This window comes from Phyllostomus hastatus, unplaced genomic scaffold (genome assembly GCF_019186645.2).
Source record: "Phyllostomus hastatus isolate PE091 unplaced genomic scaffold, TTU_PhHast_1.1 phas_contig_348, whole genome shotgun sequence".
Lineage (NCBI taxonomy): Eukaryota > Metazoa > Chordata > Mammalia > Chiroptera > Phyllostomidae > Phyllostomus > Phyllostomus hastatus.
Window position 1 is genome coordinate 7,695,751 of NW_025333860.1, and position 21,012 is coordinate 7,716,762.

A 21,012-nucleotide genomic window follows, 5' to 3' on the forward strand; every position below is an offset into this window, starting at 1 on the left:
ATTTTGGAAGATAACTAATGACCATTTATGTTTAATTATTTAGTAAAACTTCATTTAGTTCATCATAGTGAAAACCAATGATAAAAGAAGACACTTTATTTACTTCTTGCTCATCTATAGAACACATTTAATATGATTCTTTGAGAAATTTGATCTTGCCCTTCTGTTGTTCTTTCCTCCTTCAGGTTCTAGTTACAACCACCCCTTGCCATAACTTTTGACCAACATTTGGAAAAACACTGGCCAGGAAAAAAAATGATAAAATTTTTCCTCATGGTGAATAAACAAGGGCAGACCCGACTCTCTAAGTACTATGAACATGTGGAGATCAATAAGCGTATACTTCTGGAAACAGAGGTTATAAAGAGCTGTCTCTCTCGAGCCAATGAACAAGTAAGTTTCTGATTCTCTCTCTTATCTCTGCACTCAACAGGGGCAAATCTGTTACTACTGTGTGTCAAGGACCATGATTTTCTTTGAACTTCATTCTTGCAATAGCTATTAGGGAAAATAGCAAGTGAAGTGAAATGAAAATGGAAGAATATCTCTTCTTACATCTCCTTACATCTCCTTAAGGAAAATAAAAAGAAAGAAAGCCAGGAACAGTCTTGGCTTCATATTTAGGTCAGCATATTTGTCTCAATGCATGGTGAAAATGGCAACTCAAATGTGTTCCTGCCAGTAGACATATCTTCTTTATTTGTTTTTATGGATTCAGCCTTTGCAACTCTTAGGACTGCCTGTAGCAGGTGGCTTTCTTTAAGCCAAAAGCTGAAGGTCAGGTGACCAGTACAGAGGCAAACACTAAAGACCCACTTTGTGCCAGAGGATAGCAGTGTGGTTCTCATGTGGGGTGCAGTTCTTTCTGCCTACCATTTCTGTGAACATACCACCCACAGAATACGGGAACTAGTGATTTAAAAACAAACTTGGATCCCTGGCTGGCGTAGCTCAGTGGATTGAGCGTGGGCTGCGAACCAAAGCATCGCAGGTTCGATTCCCAGTCAGGGCACATGCCTGGGTTGCAGGCTACAGCCCTCAGCACATTGATGTTTCTCTCTCTCTCTCTTTCTCCCTCCCTTCCCTGTCTAAAAATAAATAAATAAAATCTTTTAAAAAAAATAAAAACAAGCTTGGTTTCTACCTGTCTTATTTTATTACGCAGATAGGAAAAATGGATGTTAAAAAATGTAACAGTAAATCCATCTATTCTGCCAAAATTGAGGTTAAATTAAATCATTAAAAGAATAATAAATAGGAATTTTTAAAGCTGAGTTTATTTTTAGAAAGAACTTCAATTGAAGAATTACCTAATCTGGGTCCTAAACTTTGAACCCATTGGAAATCACTGAACAAACTGAGGCAAAATCAGAAAGCTTGTTTAAAACACCTATTCATTTTGCCAATTCTCAATTTCACTACCTATGTAGAAAGGCTGCCTGTGGGAACCACTAAGTCATAACATATTAAGCTACATCAGTGTTTCAGAAGTTAACACGTTGGAACTGTGTTTCCCTTGGCTTCTGAATTGATTTTCCAGTCGGAACATCTCAAGAGTATTCTTTGAATTACTACTTTGGCTTGCTGTTGCACAGACTGCCTCGTGTAGTTGTCAGAGGAAACAGAAACCATTAAAGGGCTGTGTAAATAGCCATGACTTGAAGATAAACACGCTCCAGAAGATTCACATTTGAATCTTCCTGTAACTTCAGCTCCATTATTTCAAACACCTTTTTCACTGATATGTTATCCTTTGAAATATGTGCTTTGGAATGAATATACTGTTAGATATTTTTGAAGCATTCTAAATTATTTTAGATTTTAATAGAAACCCACTGGACTTTTGGCATAATCAGGCACCAGAGTAGCCCAATCTCAGCTTAGTTTTTATTTTATCCACAAAGGTGCTTTAATATGTATTTTTTAATGTCAGAAACTCCTGAGAGGTTTTCAAAAATGTTCCTCAGTTTGTTCAAATAGGTTGTGGTTCTTTGGAAGATCTGACTGACTAGAAGTCACACTGGCTCTACAGTGAGCCAGAAGCTGCAGAATGGTCTGGTACTTATTACATTTCTCCTAATTTTAAATAAAAGCCTCATATCTCTCCATTTTATAGTTTGTCAGGTGGCTTTCCCATGGGAGAAATTCCATGATCAGAACTTGCAGCTTCATTCCCAGGTGTATCCGGGCACCCGAGAGCAACATGTCCAGTGCAAAAGGCCATGCAGCTGGTGCTCAAGCACATTTGGGCAGGCACACCCAAAAGGCCAGAGGAAGGGCAGGCTCTGCCTTCAGTCTGCTCCTCAGTTCCTGTCCACCCAGTGCCTTCCCATTGCTCTTTGTCCCCTGACTGTAGGAGACAGATAAATGGGAAGGGAGCTGTTTTATCCACAAGTGAGTGGTAATAAGCTAGTTATTAATTCATAGGAAGCACTGTTTACAATGAGAGATTTTGTCTAGCATTGCCACACAAAAGCCATCTTTAAATAATTTATAAAAGAGTCTACATTGATTCTTTCTGTGCGTCTAGGAAAAAGAAATTGAGTTTTTTGTTTCTGTTGTGTGTGTGTGTGTGTGTGTGTGTGTGTGTGTGTGTGTGCCACATATATTTGGTTCTTCAGTGACTGTTAAGTAGGACAAAACTAAATCCCTAACTGCTTCCAAAACAGCCTAGGGGAGGTGGAAAGAAGAAAATCTTGTCGTTTTGATTTATTTTCATGTTGGAGGACATTTAAATAGCTGATTATTTAGTAGCTTTGCCTGCTGAGTTCCACACAGAACCAAGCAAAGGAAAGAGAAGCAGCATAGGCGGGAGCCTGCGTGAATGCGCAGACTTTTCGCCTCCCACTACAAGTGCTTCCAAGTAGCTGGCTGAACATTGTGTAGAGGCGCCACCAGCAAAGATGGGTAACAGTTTAATGCTGGGTATTTCTAGGAATGTCTTGACAGATACTCAAGTGAGAACCTAAAATTTATGTATGCCATTTTGAAGAATTCCCTGTCAACCATAGCAATTAATATCTAATTGTGTTTTGTCCAGTGCTCTTTCATTGAATATAAGGATTTTAAGCTGATATATCGGCAGTATGCTGCTCTCTTCATTGTGGTTGGAGTTAATGACACTGAGGTAAGAAAACAGAAGAGCCTATGGAAGATGCAAAAAAATTAGGCATAACAGTCTGATTTTTATTTCTTCTTAAATTGACATTTACTTCCCTACTTGCCTCCTTAAGATTTATGTTGATCTTTTTCCCATTTTTAAAAAATTTTGTTTTAGGGGGGTGGGCTAGGATGGGGGTAAAAGGCAGAAAACTGTACTTGAACAACAATTAAAATTAAAAAATAATTTTAAAATTTTTCATTTGACATGATCTGAGAGAAAGAAACATTAATTTGTTGCTCCATCCATCCATCCATCTGTGCATTCATTGGTTGATTCTTATATATACCCTAACCAGGGATTGAATCCACAACCTTGGTATGTTGGAACAATGCTCTAACCAACTGAGCTACCTGGCCAGGGCTGAAGGATTTTGGTTTCTTTCAACGCTACAGAAAGCTGTGTGGAAGAGACATACCTAGGACATTTATTGGATTAGATAAGCAGCTTGTGGAGAAGTACAAAACCACAGAAAGCCTTCCTTAGCCCCAAGTATTACTAGTGCCCTGCCATTGTCGTGTGTGACACGTGGGGCAGCTTCTCCAGTATAGTGGCCATTCAGTTGTGGAATTAAGCATGGGCTGACATATCAGAAACAAGGCAAACTGCCTACGATTGTGTTGTAATTACATCTCCTCAGATTTTAGTTTACCTTTTCAGAAATGTCAGTCCCAGATCAACAGCACCTATGGCCATGGAATCTATGAAAGGGTGTTAAAGATCTAAAATACTTTGAAATCTCAGCTTTTTATCAGTGAAGCAGACTTTGAGGTCGTTTCCCCATCTTCACAGATAGAAAAGTGATGGCATGCAGAACCTGAGAAATTGTGCTTCAACCAGTTGTTGATGAAGTCAGGGAGTAGAGCTCAGAGTTCTGAACACTGGACTCAGCCCAATTTCAGTCCAGCTAGATTCATCATGCACATTAAAAATTTTTAGAGGTTAAGATTTTCTCCTCTTCATAAACTTATGTTAAACAAGTGAGTCATAAAACTATTCTGAAGACTTGTCTGTGGGATGCTGCTTTGCTCCCATTATTGTCTCCATGTCAAGCCGCATGCTCTAGAGTCTGGTTGCTCACCAGGCAGCTCAGGTCTGGTTTATACATGGGCCATTCTAAAACTGACCGCATCCTTCCTTTTTTGTTTCAGAATGAGATGGCGATTTATGAATTTATCCATAACTTTGTGGAAGTTTTAGATGAGTACTTCAGTCGAGTGGTAAGTCTCATGAATAAAAAATGGCTTTGCCCTGAGGCCAGTCTCCCATAAATGGGTCTCTATCGAGAACATGTGTTAATACAGAACTTTAATATGTAAAAGTTAAAATTCAAATGATGGCAGATTTTCTTTACCTTTGCTTCTGGCTCATGCAGTGTTATAAAACTATGCATGCCTTAATTCTTTGTAAAGAACCATTTCTGCAACACTAAGAGCCTATTAGGTCTTTCTTTCAATTAAGAGATTTTGCTATCTAACTTGCTCTCTGCTCTTCTTTCTTCTGCTTCCCCTTGTAAAATACTAGGACTCTTTTTAATTTAAATCATTTACACCCAAACCCTTGCTTTCAAGGTCAAAACCAACTCCTTTTACTCCTCTTAAGGAATGCATGAGTTCCTTTCCAATAGTCCTTTAAAAAAAATAAAATAAAAGGCAAGTGTATTGAAATATAACTTACATACCATACAGTTCACCCACTTAAGTGTTGAGTTTCTAGTATCCAGAGTGGTGCGCCTGTTACCACAATCAGTTTTAGAATATGTCATCACCCCAAAAGGAAATACCACAGCCATTAGCTTTTCCCTCTCAGTTATCCATCACCACCTGCTCCAGGCGCTAAGCACTAATCTGCTTTCTTTCTCTGTAAGTCTACCTGTTCTAGACATTTTGTATAAATAAAGTTGTGCAATAGGTGATCTTTTGTGACTGGCTGTTTTTGCTTAGCATAATGTTTTCAAGATTCATCAGTGTTATAGCATGTATGAGTAGTTGTTTCCTTTATATTGCCAAATAGTATTTCATTGTACAGATATACCACATTTTGTTTATCCATTCATCAATTGGTAGGCATTTGGGCTATTTTTACTTTTTGGGTATTAAGAAATAATGCTGCTATGAACATTTGTGAGCACATTTTTTTTGTGGAATCATGTTTCTAGTTCTCTTGGGTACATATTGTACCTAGGAAAGGGATTGCTGGATGGCGTGGCAACTCCATGTTTAACATTTTGAACTGGTGCAGCCACTGTGAAGGTTCCTCAGAAAGTTAAAAATAGAACTACCATATGACCCGGCAATCCCACTTCTGGGTATTTATCTGAAGAAATCCAAAACACCAATTCGAAAAGATATATGCATACCTATGTTTATTGCAGCATTTTTACAGTAGCAAAGATATGGAAGCAACCTAAGTGTCCATCAGTAGATGATTGGATAAAGAAGATGTGGTACATATATATAATGAAATATTACTTAGCCATAAAAAAGAATGAAATTTTACCATTTGCAACAATATCTGTAGACCTAGAGGGTATTATGCTAAGTGAAATAAGTCAAACAGAGAAATTTCACTCATATGTGGAATTTAAAAAACAAAACAAATGTACAAACAAAACAGAAACAGTCTTAACAGATACAAAGAACAAACTGATGGTTGCCAGATGGGATGGGGGTTAGGGAGCTGGATGAAAAGGGGGAAGGGGTTAAGAAATGCAAATTAGTTGTTACAAAATAGCCATGGGGCTATAAAGTACAGCACGGGGAATAGTCACTAATATTGTAGTGACTATGTGTGGTGCCAGGTGGGTACTGGGCTCACCAGGGTGATCACTTTGTAAGTTATAGAAATGTCTAACCACTATGCTGTACACCTGAAACTAATATAATATTTAATGATGACTATAATTGAAAAATTTTTTAAAAAAATTTTAAACCATTTTGATGAACTGCCAAACTTTTCCAAAGTGGCTGAATGATTTAAATTTCCATCAACAGTGTATGAAAGTTTTCATTTCTCCACATTCTCACCAAAACTTATTATCTGTCTTTTTTTTATTATAGCCATCCTAGTGGGTCAAGTGGCATAGAGGCCAATCAGTTGAGATTTTCATTTGTGTTTCACTAATGGATAAAATGTTGAGGATCTTTTTATGTGTTTATTGGCCATCTGTATATCTTTTTTGAAGAAATGTCTGTTCAAATCCTTTGCCCATTTTTCAATTGCATTTGTCTTTTTATTGTTCGGTTGTAGGAGTTCTTTCTATATTCGGAATACAAGTCTTCTATCAGATATGATTTGGAAATATTTTCTCCCATTTAGTGGTTTTCTTTTTGTTTTCTTGATGGTGTCCTTTGAAGTACAATAACTTTTTATTTTGATGAAATTCAGTTAATTAATTTTGTTGTTGTTGCTTATGTTTTTGGTGTCATGCCTAAAAAGGCCTTGCCCAACCAGAGGTCATTAAGGTTCACTCCTGTCTTCTTCGAGTTTTATAGTTTTAGCTCCTACTTGGGTCTTTGATCCATTATGAGTGATTTTTGTATATGGTGGGAAGTAGGGTCTAACTTCATTCTTTTGTATGTGGATATCCAATTGTCCCAACACCATTTGTTGAAAAGACTGTTCTTTTCCCTCACTTAATTATCTTGGCACCTTTGTCAAAAATCAATTGACCATAAATATAAGAGTTTATTTCTGGACTTTCAGTTCTGTTCCAATGATCTGTGTGTTTATCCTTCTGCCAGTACCACACTCTCTTGCTGACTTTAGCTTTGTAGTTAGTTTGAAATCAATAGTCTTTATAAAAAGAATCAGTGAAACAATTTTATTCTGCTACCATAGGCTTTCCTCTGCCTTGGTTAGACATTCTAGAGAAGTAGTAGTAGCACAAGCTGATTTTTAAAAGTTGTTTGGTTTATTTCATTTTGCTTTTAAATAAAATGATCAGGAAGGCCTTGTTTCCATCCTGCTTCTTTCTGAGACAGTGAGTGGAACCCATAGTTAGTAACATTGAGTGCACTAAAGCCTGCTAAGGGCAAAACCCATGTTGAGGAGTTATATCTTGCCCTGACTGGTGTGGCTTGGTTGGGTGTCTTCCCATAAAGCAAAAGTTCGCCAGTTCGATTCCCAGTCAGGGCATATGTCCAGGTTGCATGTTTAGTCCCTGGTTGGGGTGTGTACAAGAGGCAACCAACTGATGTTTCTCTTTCACATGATCTTTCACAAGAGGGAGTGTTTCTCTCCCTCTCTTTCTCCCTCCCTTCCCCTTTCTGTAACAATAAATAAATAAAATCTTTAAAAAAAAAAAAAAAAGCAGTTTTATTGTCAGTGTAACTCCAAATGCCGGAAGTAACATTTGGCAAACTCCTTCACGGAACAATCCATTAGCCTGTCTGTTTTGCCTTAGTGCAGAGGTTCGCAGTGTGTGGTTCCTGAACAAGCAGCATAAGCATCAGCTAGGAACTGGTAAGAAATAAAAATTCTGGATGCACCCCAGTCTTTTGACTCAGAGATGCTGGGTTGAGATGCAGCAATCTGTTTTAATAAGCTGTGCAGGTGATTCTGATCCATGTTTGTCTGAGAGCCACTGCCTTAATGCATGAGGCTTACTGTCAGCTGCTTCCTAATTCCGATGTTGCAGCTGGGAAGCTGCCTGGTGGCCTCTGTGCCACCATAGTGCCTCTAACTAGGAGGGGATTGGTGCCCTCCAAACCTGGAAGTTGGCTATTTTAGAGACAGGCTTTGAGGGGACAGAGCGCTGAAGTTGGCTTTAAAATCCATTTCTGTATCGATTGCTTGGACAGACCAGCAGTATCCAAGAGAGCTTTTCAGTAGTTCCAGAAATGTTCTGCACCTGTGCTGTCTAGTGTAGTAGGCACTAGCTATATGTGCCTCTTGAACACTTAAAATGTGATCAGTGTAAATGAGGAACTTTACTTTTATTTAATTTTAACTAATTTAAGTCGCCATATGAGGCTGGTGGTTACTATATTGGGCAGCATAACTCGCTCCTGCCCACCTCTGGACACTCCTCCCCTCCTCAGCACAGACTGGTTTCAAGTCAGGGTCTGTGACTCAGAGCTGGCCATGATTAACCACTTTAAGGGGACACCTATCAAGAAGAATGTAATTTCCCAAATTGGCAATGTTTTAAACCTGGGAGAATAAAGAGTGGCTGCAAGCACTATCATTGCTAAGGTTTTTAAAATTATTATTATCATATTCAGTAACTGAGCATAAATAGCATGTTATTGAATTCCAGCTGTAATTCTAGGGAGAGTCAGTGACCACATAAACCACAGAAGTAAAGTTTAGACTTTAATTTAAACCTGGTGGTTATAGAGGACTTGGAAGACCCAGTTCAGGATGACAGGAGAAACAAAAAGAAGAGAAAAAGGAGGGAAAAGAGTACTATGGGAAAGAAAATAGAAACTGTCCCACTCATGGAGAATGCCTTGTCATCTAAAATTTATTTTTAGGTTTCTGAGTTTTAAACATTCTTTCTGGGACTGTTTTTAATCTTAGAGTTTCCAAATTTTAACATTTGGAGATCTGTCTCATGCTTCTGTCTGGGCTGAAAGAAGCGTCTCAGCATCACGTGTCAAAACAGAAAGCCAACCTGGGTAGTGTTAAAGGAAGCAGCTTCGCAGGAGCTGAGGGCTGTTGCTGCGGAAGTGCTGGCAGTGCTGCGCACAACAGGCCTTAAGTCCTTTCCAAGATGAATTTAACTGTCTACTTTTTGTTCTCCCTCTGTGACTTATGCATGACATGAATGTCTATGTTCATGGAACAAAGTTAAAAATACTTCTGAGCGAATGGAAGGGGGAGATCAGTGAGCCCGTCACTTCCTGGTGCACACTGTCGGGTGCATGCCTCTCGGGCTTCATGTGTGTCTGTTTCTGCCTGCCTGCATGGACCTCCGTGTGTGCAGACATGCACAGGCTAATGCTGTATTTACCACTGTATAACTTGCTTTATTTTTGAGCAGTATGTCATTACTTGATATCATCATTTGAGTATCTGCTATAATTTTTTAACTAGTCCCCCTTGTTTTCAATAATTTGCTACTGTAAACATGACCCTGAATATCCCATCACACATCATTGTGCTGTTATCTAATTACTTCCTTAAGATAAACTTCTAGGGGTAAAACCGATGGATTCAAAGGGTATACACATTATTAAGGTTTTTGATAAACCTATCAAAACAAATCACCTATCATCTGTAAAGGATGAGTTAGTTTATCCCCTCTATGTTCTAAAGATAATTGTTTTGGCCAGTATATTCCTTCAGACGGCAGCATGTTTTTAAAATCACAACCCCAAACTCAGGGCTTTCCACTCTCACGCTTCTGCGCACAGAGTAGCCTCTTCCACCCACTTCCGCTTGTGTGGACAGAGCCGCCGCTACCTCTGCTAAGTGCCTGGTGTGCCAGCGTCTCCTTCTCATCCTTGCACCCTTTTCTCTCTTCCAGAGTGAATTGGATGTATCCTTTTTCAGTGCTATGAGCCAGGTTTTCCACAGTACTTGGCAAAACTCAAGCTGGTCTTTATCAGGTAAGTGCCATAAGTGCCATGGGGCGGGAAAACAACTTAGCAGAATCTAGACTCCAGACGCTAATCATCAACTCAAACCCGACAGCTAGAGAGTCAGGTGCGTTGCAGAAACACCCCACCTTTCTTTACAAAGACCATTCTTAAGATTTTCATGCTTTTCAGACAGGGCAATTCTATGGTAGTAATAAATAATAACTGTTATATGTTAATTTAACTTCTTTTCAGTATATGAAATAGACCTTTTTTAGAATTTAATAATGCAGGCAGGAAGTCTTGGTCCTCAGAAAGAATGGGTTGCCTAGCTCCAGGTGTGAGTCTCCAGGACTTCTCCACATGATCAGAGTGAGGCCATGAGGAATGTAAGCTAGAGGGTTAAAGAAATCGCCTGGTTTCTGTTCATCTCCCTTTGAAGCAGGAATGCTCTCCTTTTCTTCTCTTCTCCCTTTTAAATCAAAGTATCCAAAGTATCCCAACAACAAGCATGACTTGCTTAGAACACTGTGGGCCTGCAGGTTTGGGCAGGAGCCCACTGGGTTTTGTGTAAGTAGTCTGGAGGTGAGTTGACATTTAAGTTAATTTTTCCTTCAAAAATGTGCTTACCACCTGGAAGCAATAAATAAGAGTCCTTTGGGAAAGTACCAGGCTGAATCTAAAATAGTAACCTTAACTATACCAAACATATGTTAATTGTAACATGTGTATGTATATGCATACATACATGCATTTAGACACCTATGCCCAGAGTCAGTATAGTCTGGAAAAATGGCCGTTTGCCTTTTACTACTGATAGAAAATGTCATCATGTTGATAGACTTCATTTGCAGGCAGTATTTGGAAGCCTTTTTAAATGAACTGGGAAAATCTGAGTGCCCTCTAGTGGTGAGTGACCTGAGTCTGTGGTCCCTTTGACCTAGGAGATCCAAGCCCAGGCTGTATATCAGCATGTAACATTCCATTTTAACCAAGCCCTTTAAAGCATTCCAAAATAAGCCTCTTCCTCCTTGTATAGGAGAACAAGAAATGCCTCTTGACTTAAAAAGTCATCAGGAAGTTAGGGAAAGCTGGTAGACACTTCCCTGGGAATGCAGAGCCCAAATTCTGCTTCCAGCACTGCCACCTGCCAGCGTGTGTGTCGGCAAGACACACAACCACTCATGGCAGATTTAGATTAGAAGAGCTTGAAAATCCGCTCAGCCTTAATATTTGATGTTGCCACGACTCTAGGTAACTGAGCTGAGTTATCTTACACCTGGAACAGGAGGAGAGAGTCTCACAAGTTTAGACATTCAGAGAGTTAAAGTGAATCCGATGTGACAGGGTATGGAGTGCAGCTGGACTAGCTGTGGTGATGTGTCTCATATATTGACTAGGTATTTATTAGAAGTAGAGATGGGTTTGCCTTTGTATCTCTGGTGTATAGCATAGGTCCACATAATGAGCTCCAGCATTCTTGTTTGAATTTTATTTCCGTACTGAGGCACACAATTTGTACCTTTCCCCTCGCTTAGTTTCATTTTGCCTTCTCTTGCTCTGACCAATTTACTTACTGTCCTGAGGAATTACTTAAGCATATCCATCCGACAGATCATTTGCATCTTTTAGAGAAGGGAACTAAGTCTTTCTAGGTGTAATTTCATGGAAATCTCTGAAGCTCTGAAAGTGGAGCAGGTGACAGGCCAGGCAGGGCCTGGGGCACCTGTCTTCTGCTGACATTCTTAAAGCTTTTGTGTCTTCAGCCATCTAAAAACAATCAAATTAAAAACCCACGACTCTACCGTGCCTCAGACATAGTTCTTTTTTTACCTGTCATGTGTGTGGGGAGTACCTCTACATGCCACTTTCATGATGGTAAGACCAGGGAGCCTTTTAGAGGTGTAGCTGGCTTCCTGCTTCCTCTCTGTAAGGCCCCAAATGACCTGTGCCACCACCCTGGCAGCATGGAACCAGGAACCTGCTGGAACATGTAATGTTGCTCAGGTCTGTTGTTCCAGGAAGACTTCCTTAGTCCTTGAAGGGCTGAAAACAGATAGCTGATATCACAACCTGGAGTTGGTCCTGCCAACAATCAAAGCATGTAATCTTGTGTACACTCAAGCTTACGAAAGCCTCCCCTGTCAACCCACATAGGACAGATACAATTTAAGGCTCAGTTTTGGTGCAGCAGCAGGAGGGCGGAAGCTTCCCGCCTTGGACCCAGAGTCTGCATGGGTAGAGTTTAAGAAATAAAATGCACCATTTACATTTCTCCTTAGTATGAGCTTGTTCTACTTCATAAAGCAAGACGGGATGGGACTTTATAAAGAAACAACCTAAGCACAAAAAGCAGGACAGAAATTTTGACTTGTTCAAAACCCTTCTGCTAAGTGCAAACTCTGTGACAGTCGTGCTGGTGGGGCAGACTGCGCCCTTGGGAGCAAGCACATCAATGACCCAAATCACTCACGTGCCATGAATAAGTCCCTGCACCCTCTTCACATTCCACTCCACCCACTGGGCTGAAATGTCGTCTGCAGATTCCTGAGGCCCTGCTTCTGGAAGGAGAGTATGCCCTATTACATACTTTGGTAGGCTTGTTTAAGACTTCAGATTACATGAGTTTAAATAGTTTTTAGTTTAATAAATAAAAATAAAGGTAAATAAAATTTTTTTAAAAGGATAGTTTTTAGGAAACAACTGATAAGCTTCCCGAAATATGCTCCGCCCTGAAGCCTTAGGTTTGCTGAATTCTTCAGACAATTTATCATTCAGAGGAGCTGCCTGTGCCCCCTCCTGCTGACTCATGGGGGCAGCACCCTGAGTGGTGTCCTGTGGCAGACATCCGACCTCTCCATGCAAGAGTACCTACTGTACATGTGAAGGTGCAGAAAACCGTAACAGCCTTTTTGGTATTTGGTGCCTTTAAAGAGGCTTAAAGACCCAGCTTATTTCCGTCAGAATGGAATGCAGCAGTGCTGCCTTTAACCTGGACAACTAGGGTCCTTTTCCTGGGGCCCTACTCTAGCCTGCCCTCAGCAGCTTCCTGCTCCATGTGGTGAGGGTGCTTGCCCAGAGCCTGCAGGGCCGCCATCCACTTCTTGACCATCCTCTAGCTGCCTGGGCCCCCAGACCTTACTGGGTGCCCAGACATCTCAGAACCTGCTGCCAGGGCCTCTGCAGGTTTCTCCCCCATCCCCACCCAGGACTGGGGACCAGAATGACAGTGGCTGGGATGGTAACTATAGTAGCCCACAGGTACAAGAAGAGTAAAAAGGAAAACAGGCTGGACTCCCTATTTATATTTTTGTGCCCCCCTCCCAAAAATATAGGGTATACCTAGAATCCAGAGTGTTTTAATTCAAAAATATTTAAAGAAAAACCTTTAGAACATTCATGTTTTTATTTTACAAGTCCTTAAAGCCCAAAAGCCTGAGTAATTAATTCTGGAACCTTCAAGTTTATGTAGGTAATGTGAAAGTACCCCGATTCATGTCCTCTTTATTGCAGTTGAGGGTGAGGAATAGGAAGGGTCTCCTCCCTGCTCGCCCTTGCTGTGACTCAGGCAGTTACGTCTCCCATGTGTTCCCTGGAGGGAAAGTGCGCAAGGTGACAGAAATCAGCACCACCACCAGTGGCAGTCTGGAGATGATCACTGGCCACTGTGGGGCTGGGATGGATCTCATTCCTTCATTATCCTTCATAATCCTAAAATCCTAAACACCTTCAGAGGTCCAGAAGCCAGAGTTGTCTCATGCAAGTAGGAAATCATTCCGGCCTAACATAGTGAGAAATCACAGTAGTTGTCCAACTAGCGGCTTTGGAAATATTGGCAAGAAAAACAAAGACATTCCCCTCCTAACCCTCAAGAAGCCATTCTACACTGATGTAGCTTCTAAATGAACTGAAATTTACTCAGTGTTGTTGTCTCAGAAAGTTACAATAATTAAATCATTACAAAAGGATTTCTTTTGAGGTACGATGGAGCATACATCAGGAATGGCTTGATAATATCAGAAGGGAGTGAACTAGCTCTCCTCTCTCTGAAGGTTACTCTTAGAGTCAGAGGATTTGAGTACTTTGGAGCTAGAAGAAAACTACGGAATTATCGGTTGAAACCTCACTTTTAGATGAAGAGGCCGAGGTGCCGAGACATGTGTCCCAGTCATTAGAGCTACTTTGAGGCATAGCTGATATTCTGGATTTCCAGCGCCCTTGAGCCTAGGGCTATAAATTAGATATGATTAAACTTGATGCATTTTTAAAAATTTTTATAATCATCTGGGGTACACTGTGGCAATTTAGTTGCTAACAAAACATTTTAAAGTGCCTGTCACCATGCTGTCTTGGTATTATCAAAGCTTTTTCCTGAATTCAGAAAGAAGTTTGAGAGAAACACTAGTGTTTGGTTGGAAGAGTCAGAAGTGAGGAAAAATCTTGAGGAGAGTATCTGGATGTCTGGGTAAGAGCATGCTCTCCAGAAGTGGGGTTCACACTCAGAGATTGCTAAACATGTCTTTTTCCTTTTGAAAATACGTGAATTGCAAGCAGGACTGGAAGTAGTGAGAGCGGGCCCTGGGCTGTAGAGACTGTGTGTAGCTGGTCCAGCCTCAGGAAGTGCAGGGCCGGAGACGAGGGTCAAGACCCTCCCCAGCAGGAGAGTGCTGCTCAGTGCCCTCTTGAGTGGTGAGTGGTGAGAATTACGAACAGTTCCCCAGGAGAGTCAGCTGTGCACCTGGAAAAGGGATGTGAATGTTCCAGATTAAACAGTTTTGCCTTCAGGCTTCTTTGGCTCTCACTAGCCTGAGCCATCTATTTCCTTTCAGCGTGTCCTGAGGACTTCAGTAGGGTGCCATGTCCATCCCCTACTGTTCCTCCCAAGGTTCCCCTGCCTTACCCCCTTGCTTTCTGCCCCATGCCTCTGGGTTTTGTTTTACTCAGGAATAGTGGCAGCCAGTTATAAGAGACAACAGTTAGGAATAATACAGGAGAAATCACAGATATATTTGACCCAATGCCAACTTCCATATTTGGATAATTTTCCATAAACCTATATAAACTTTAAAAAATGACACCTGGATGTTTTGTTGCTCTTGGGTCTTTAAGGAAAAACCTACTTTAAGTATGAATGGGTCTTTAAGGAAAAACCTACTTAAAAAAAAAATACATTCCTGTTCAGTGGCCTAATTAATGAGAGACAATACTAAGACTATAAATGAAGAGAAAATTGTATTATAAGGAGTGCACCCAGGACTATGCAGAATCTTCGTGACGATAGTCTATACAGCAGTAGCATGTGTTGTGTGGAGAATGTGAAGACAGTGGCCTTTTGCAGTTTATCTAACTTTGTGGGAAATTGAATCAAAGTATAAATAATGAGAGCAAGCTTTTTTCTTCCCTCGTGTATTAAAACTTTGCTTAGCTAGGATCCTTAAAAAAAAAAGAAATCGAATAAGACAAAAGGATTGAGATCAAAATGTAGTTAGAAATTTCCGGTTCTAGGCTGAGCTCTGCCTTGGAATTGCTTGTGACATCCCCTTTGAATGATTGCTGCTCAATTTTCTCTTATTAAAGGATAGTTAGGCCACCATGGTGCTGTTAAAATACCATGATGAAAAGTGTTTCATGATTCAGAGATCAAAATTCCAATATAGAAACCACAAACAATTCAATCACTTTAATTAAAAAATTGATTTCAAATGGCATTATTATTAGTGGGTCCTCAAGATGTTCAAGTCTAATTTATGTTACATTCAGAAAAGCTTCTAGGTTTCCAGGTTAGGAGAAAGTGGGCTTATGAATCTTCTCTCCAGGAGGCTATTGCTAGTTCATATCACCTCCATCCTAAGAACCTTTAAGTCAGTCAAGTTCAGTACAGCCTGAAGGTAGGACCTTCTTGAAATAGTCGCTGTCAGCTCACATTAACAGGCCAGCAGCCTAGGCCTTTCTCGTGTTGTCTTGTTCCTGATGTCAGGGCTGAAGTGAGTGTGCCTGTTTATTGCCATGGGGCTTGGCATATTGGGTATTTTTGGTCCCTGCTCACCTGGCATATAGCCCAAATGCCATTACTCTTGGCCTCCCCAGTGTGCACAAGTTGCTCATAAACCAAATCAAGATGTGACCAACAGCTGGATTCTTATTTTAAAGGAGTCCCATGATTCCAGGGGGAAATAAGCTTTCAGGCTTTTGCCTCACATTGGATTTGGTCTGTGGTTTCCCTATATAGTGCCAGAAGGCTGCATGATTATTAGTGGTTTGAGCCAGATACTCAGATAGACAGTCACATGCCCACAGTACAAAATGACCTCACTGAGCAAGCAGCTCATGTTTCCAGGATGTTGGGAAATTCAGACTAGGTGAAGGACCTTGTCCTTGCAAGTGCGAGGATGTCAGTGGTCCATATGATTCAGCAGTAAATTCTTAATCTGAATTTCAAAACAGTTGGACAGTTGCCCGGGTAACATCTGAATTTCTGATCACGTACTTGCCAAAGATGGGACTATCCTCAGAGTAGCTTGATCCCTGAACCAATTCAATTCGCATAGATTAAAATTAGATCGCCTTCTGTCTCAAAGAAAATTCTCTTAGATGAGCTGACATTCTCAAAGGCACCAAGGTTTTCATTGCCCTTAGTGAATACAACAGGGGGTTCCACGGGCCATTTTACATGCAACCACCTGGGTTCCCCCACTCGGCCTTGCCTTGTACCTGCCTGTCTCATCCCTGCTTTGTCTTGGCTTCTGAGTTCTGGCTTCTGGGTCTGGGGAACACAAATGACTGAGTCAAAGGCCTAATATTTCAGTCCCAGTTTGGCCATGGACAAAGCAATCATCTGTATAATTGGGAGATATTATTAATAGGTATAACAGAATAAAGCTTTTTTTTTCTGGGTCACTTAAGGACAATTCCCATGGGCTCCTGAAAAGTTTATTCTGCCGGAAGACTATTTGCACAGAACTTAATGGGATATCACCCCAGAGCCTAATAGAATCTTAAAAGTCATTCACAGGGTTGTCTCACTCTATACTGATGTACTTCACTAACCATATATAATATAGACTTCAACATCTGAAATTACTGTACAAAGATTCACTATTCAATTATGAATTCCCCTGGGTCACTTAATCACTCATTTGTTGAATGAAGTTTGTCTATTTGAAACAACCTGTCAGCTGTTTGTTTTTAATAGACCAGGATAATACTGTTTCATGATGGAAAGTTAGAATTCATAAACATTCAGCCATTAACGTCTCATTCCAGTTCCTCCTCTTTCACAAAAGGAAAGTTAGGTACTCAAATGAAGGTCTCCTAACTAGAGTTAGGTAGCTATCATGGGCTGACAATATTTTCTTCTTTCCTCATGCCCTATACTTTCTTTTTTTTTTTTTTTTAAGATTTTATTTATTTATTTTTAGAAAGGGAAGGGAGAAAGATAGAAACATCAATGTGCGGTTGCTGGGGGTTATGGCCTGCAACCCAGGCATGTACCCTGGCTGGGAATCGAACCTAGGACACTTTGGTTCTCAGCCCGAGCTCCATCCACTGAGCTATGCCAGCCAGGGCAACTTTCCATAAGAACATCAGTAAGCTAAAGTGGCTCCATAATTCTCAAATGAGTATTTTTTTTAGAACTGTCCATTTATCAGAGGTACTATCTTCAAATTCAGAGTTGTTTGGGAACTGAGTCAGCAGTGCCTTGCATTCTCATTTGTTCCTCCTCATGGTCGCTTTTCCTTCAGCCTGTCTGACATAGATGATAGCTTAATATGCGATGTTGTAAAGGCATTTCTGGGTGGATGTTTCAGGCTGAACGAGGGTGTATACTCAGTAGCCTCAGGGCCCCCTGAGAACTGGAGGCAGAGCACTCAAGGCCAAACTCTGGCAACTGGAGGTCCAGCTCTGGCAATAACTAGTTATGTGACCCTAGACGATGGCTTTGAGCGTGTTTGCTCCTGAGTAAAATTAGGGTAACACATATATCACAGAACTGTACAGAAGACTGAAATAACATGTCAAACACACAACACAATGCATGGAACATAATGTGTGTTCAAGAAATCATGGCTATTACTGTTGCTATTGTCTGGGGAGACATTGTTCTCGAGGTTGTGTGATGGCCTCACTGAACATTACTTTAGTTCTCCAGCTCTTAGTATGCTGATTCCTTCTCCCTCTGGCTAAAAGGTGTAGCTGTTCCATGCTCTACCTAAGTCTAGTTAGTTTCACCAAGTGAAACCAGGTGTGTACGTGTACATGAACGTAATTTCTAATATGGACATCAATTTTAGATTTTATCTCAAGGATTCTGTTTAAAAAAAAAAAACCTTCATGTTTAGACTAATTTACACTGGAACAATTCCAGGCTGCATACTAAGTTATTACTTAATGTTAACTAAAACTAATTTCCTTAATGGGATCCTAGATAATGTTTAATTTGGATAAAGTATACATCATTTTGGATGAGATGGTGTTGAATGGCTGCATTGTAGAAACGAATCGGGCAAGAATTCTTGCCCCTCTGCTAATTCTTGATAAGATGTCAGAGAGCTGAAAAATGGGAGGCGCAGGCCTCAGCCACAGGAAATGGGAACATGGATGCCTCTCAACATCTGCAGCCCAGAAGAACCTGGAAGAGCACACGCTGCAAAATGGGGCATCCTTCCAAAGACATTTTAAGTAGGTGTTTTTCAGTTTCCACATGGAAGACAAAACTGTATGTTAAAATATGATGTACAAAGAAAAACTTTCTCTAAGTTTTATTTTCTAACCATAAGCATTTCCCCCAACTTGTTCAAATTTTGTTAAATAAAATTTTTTATTTTCTCTTTGCAAATTAAATTCAGAAATAGCAGCATGAGGTAGAAGAAAGTGTATCAGCTCTTTACCAGCCAATAAAAATTTAAAACTGACTTAAACACACACAGCACTTTGTCTCTGAATGATTGTCCAATTACTATGCTATACACCTGAAAATACTGTAATTGAAAAATAAAATTTTTAAAAAAAGTCTTAAAAGAAGGGGGCTGGATGAGAAAGGTAAAGAGACTAAGCAAAGAAAAAAAAAAGACTCAGACAACCGTTCAGTGATTGCCAGAGGGAAGGGGGTCGGGGGAGATAGGAGAGCATAAAGTGGGGACGAATGGTGATGGAAGGACTTGCTTTGGCTGGTGAACACACAGTACTATTAAATATTACATATTTCATTCAGTCCTGTTTGTTTTTCTGGTGTGGGTGTGGAGGGGGATTTTAAATTTTGATCTGTTTACATATTTCAAAGTTTACATCTGTAAAGACATGGCATCAAGTCAGTAATAGTATGATGATGTATTATAGAACTATACCTGAAACCTACATAATTTTATTAACCAATGTCATTCCAATGAATTCAGTTTTAAAACATCTTAAAAAGTCAAAACTTTACTGTGTTGTGTGCCTAATGGAAACGTCAGAATTAAATTTCACTTGCCAGTTTCTAAAAGCCTGAGGTCAATTTTATGGGCTCTTGGCAGTTACAATGCTGTTATGTAATTAACTAGAGAATGTTACTACAGAATAGTAAATGGTTAGACATTATAAGAGAGCCCTTACAACCACCCACTATGCCATACTATAAAGGGTTTATCTTATTAGTAAACTTATTTGTAAGTGAATTTTACTTTAGATCAAAGTTTAAAAATAAGATGCAAAAGGGTATCTCTGTTCAGGTTGGTATCAAATGAATCCTTCTCCCACCTCCCTAACTTCCCTTATTCCTTCAACCCCTTTTTGGAATATCTTAAAACAAAGAAAAATGGTAAGCTGCTATAAAAAGGCAATACCCTTTCCCCCAGCCCCCAGCTTTTCTTTTCTTTCTTTTTTTGTGGAGGTGAGCAGGGAGAGAAGAATGGTCAGAAAGAAAACCATCGATTTGTTGTTCCACTTATGCATTCATTGTTTGTTTTGCTTGTTGACCATTTATTTGTCTTCTTTAAAAGATTTTATCCATTTATTTTTAGACAGAGGGGCAGGGAGGGAGAAAGAAAGAAATATCAATATGTGGTTGCCTCTTGCATGCCCCCCCACTGGGGGGACCTGGCCCACAACCCAAGCATGTGCCCTGAATGGGAATCAAACCGGCAACCCTTTGGTTTGCAGACGTGTGTGCTCAGTTCACTGAGCCACACCAAGCCAGGACTTCATTGATTCTTGTATGTGCCCTGACCGGGGATCAAACCTACAACCATGACACTGTAGCCAACTGAGTACCCAGCCAGGGCCCCAACCTTTCTATATGCTTTTGCTGCTCAGTCAAACAGTAGAATATATAGAACTGTCTTAGGTGGGAAAAAAGCATATTTATGTGCATGTAGGGATGAGGAGCAGGTGCAGTGGAAGAAATACAAATTCAGTCTTGGTACATTAAGATACTGTGCCATCCAATGGAATTTCAAGAGCTCTTTTATCTACAATACTCTCCTGCAAAAGAACATATCTGGACATTCTAGGCACTAAAATAATCCATTCAGTCCTTTCTGATTTTTTCTTCTTGTGTGTGTGGAGGGGCAGAGGTGTTTAAATTTTTTATCAGTTTACATCTGTAAAGACCTGGCATCAAGTCAGCAATAGACTCCAAAAGCAACCTGAAATGTTCCAGACTCATTCAGGAGGGCAGAGAAGACATTGCTGACCTTCCAGACCAGTGAGTGCCATGTGTATAGAGCCAAGGTCTGGGGGAAGCCCAGCCTAGACCAAAGTGCTTTAGAGGTCTTTTAGAGACCTCTTAGCTGGGAAACACTGCCCTAGTTGGTAGGCACTTAATGAGCAGCACATTGAGGTAACTGCTGAAACTGGTACACCAGAAGTAACTAGGGAGTGAACAAAATTAATTTTTGGGTCACACCGAAATAGCACTTGAATAACATCTTGGCATAGATTTTAGTACCTTGAGAGAATAAGAATTTAAAAAATATACTTGGTAAAATACCACAGGAAAAAATACCCAAGTATCTAGTATTGTGGAGACCCCAGTAGATATGTCATAACACTTGATTTATGAAAAGGGAACTGAAATGTGATTAAAATCTTTTATCTATCTATCTATCTATCTATCTATCTATCTATCTATCTATTTTTAGAGAGAGGGGAAGGGAGGGAGAAAGAGATGGGGAGAAACGTCTTCCAGCTGCCTCTTGCAGCCCCCAACTGGGGCACATCCCAGTTATGTGCTCCAACAAGGAGTCAGACCCGAACCTTTCGGTTTGCGGGATGAGGCCCCACCCATGAGCCACACCAGTCAACACAATGTGCCTGTTCCTCCAGCTGTATCATCATCCTACTTCAGGTTAA

General features: G+C 40.4%; 1 protein-coding gene across 5 annotated transcripts in view; it reads left to right on the plus strand.

The window, feature by feature from the left end:
- Positions 1 to 21,012, plus strand: part of AP4S1 (adaptor related protein complex 4 subunit sigma 1) — a 68,820-nt gene that overhangs the window by 22,285 nt on the left and 25,523 nt on the right. For 2 of the 5 annotated variants that reach the window (XM_045841266.1, XM_045841267.1), the window contains exons 2-5: positions 186 to 393; positions 3,041 to 3,127; positions 4,312 to 4,380; positions 9,633 to 9,714. In XM_045841266.1, coding sequence (XP_045697222.1) covers positions 256 to 393; positions 3,041 to 3,127; positions 4,312 to 4,380; positions 9,633 to 9,714 — 376 coding nt within the window. In that variant the 5' untranslated portion in view covers positions 186 to 255. Of the gene's footprint in view, positions 1 to 185; positions 394 to 3,040; positions 3,128 to 4,311; positions 4,381 to 9,632; positions 9,715 to 10,129; positions 11,545 to 18,109; positions 18,607 to 21,012 lie in introns of those variants that run through there. The other 3 variants (XM_045841263.1, XM_045841265.1, XM_045841262.1) reach the window with 3 other exon arrangements.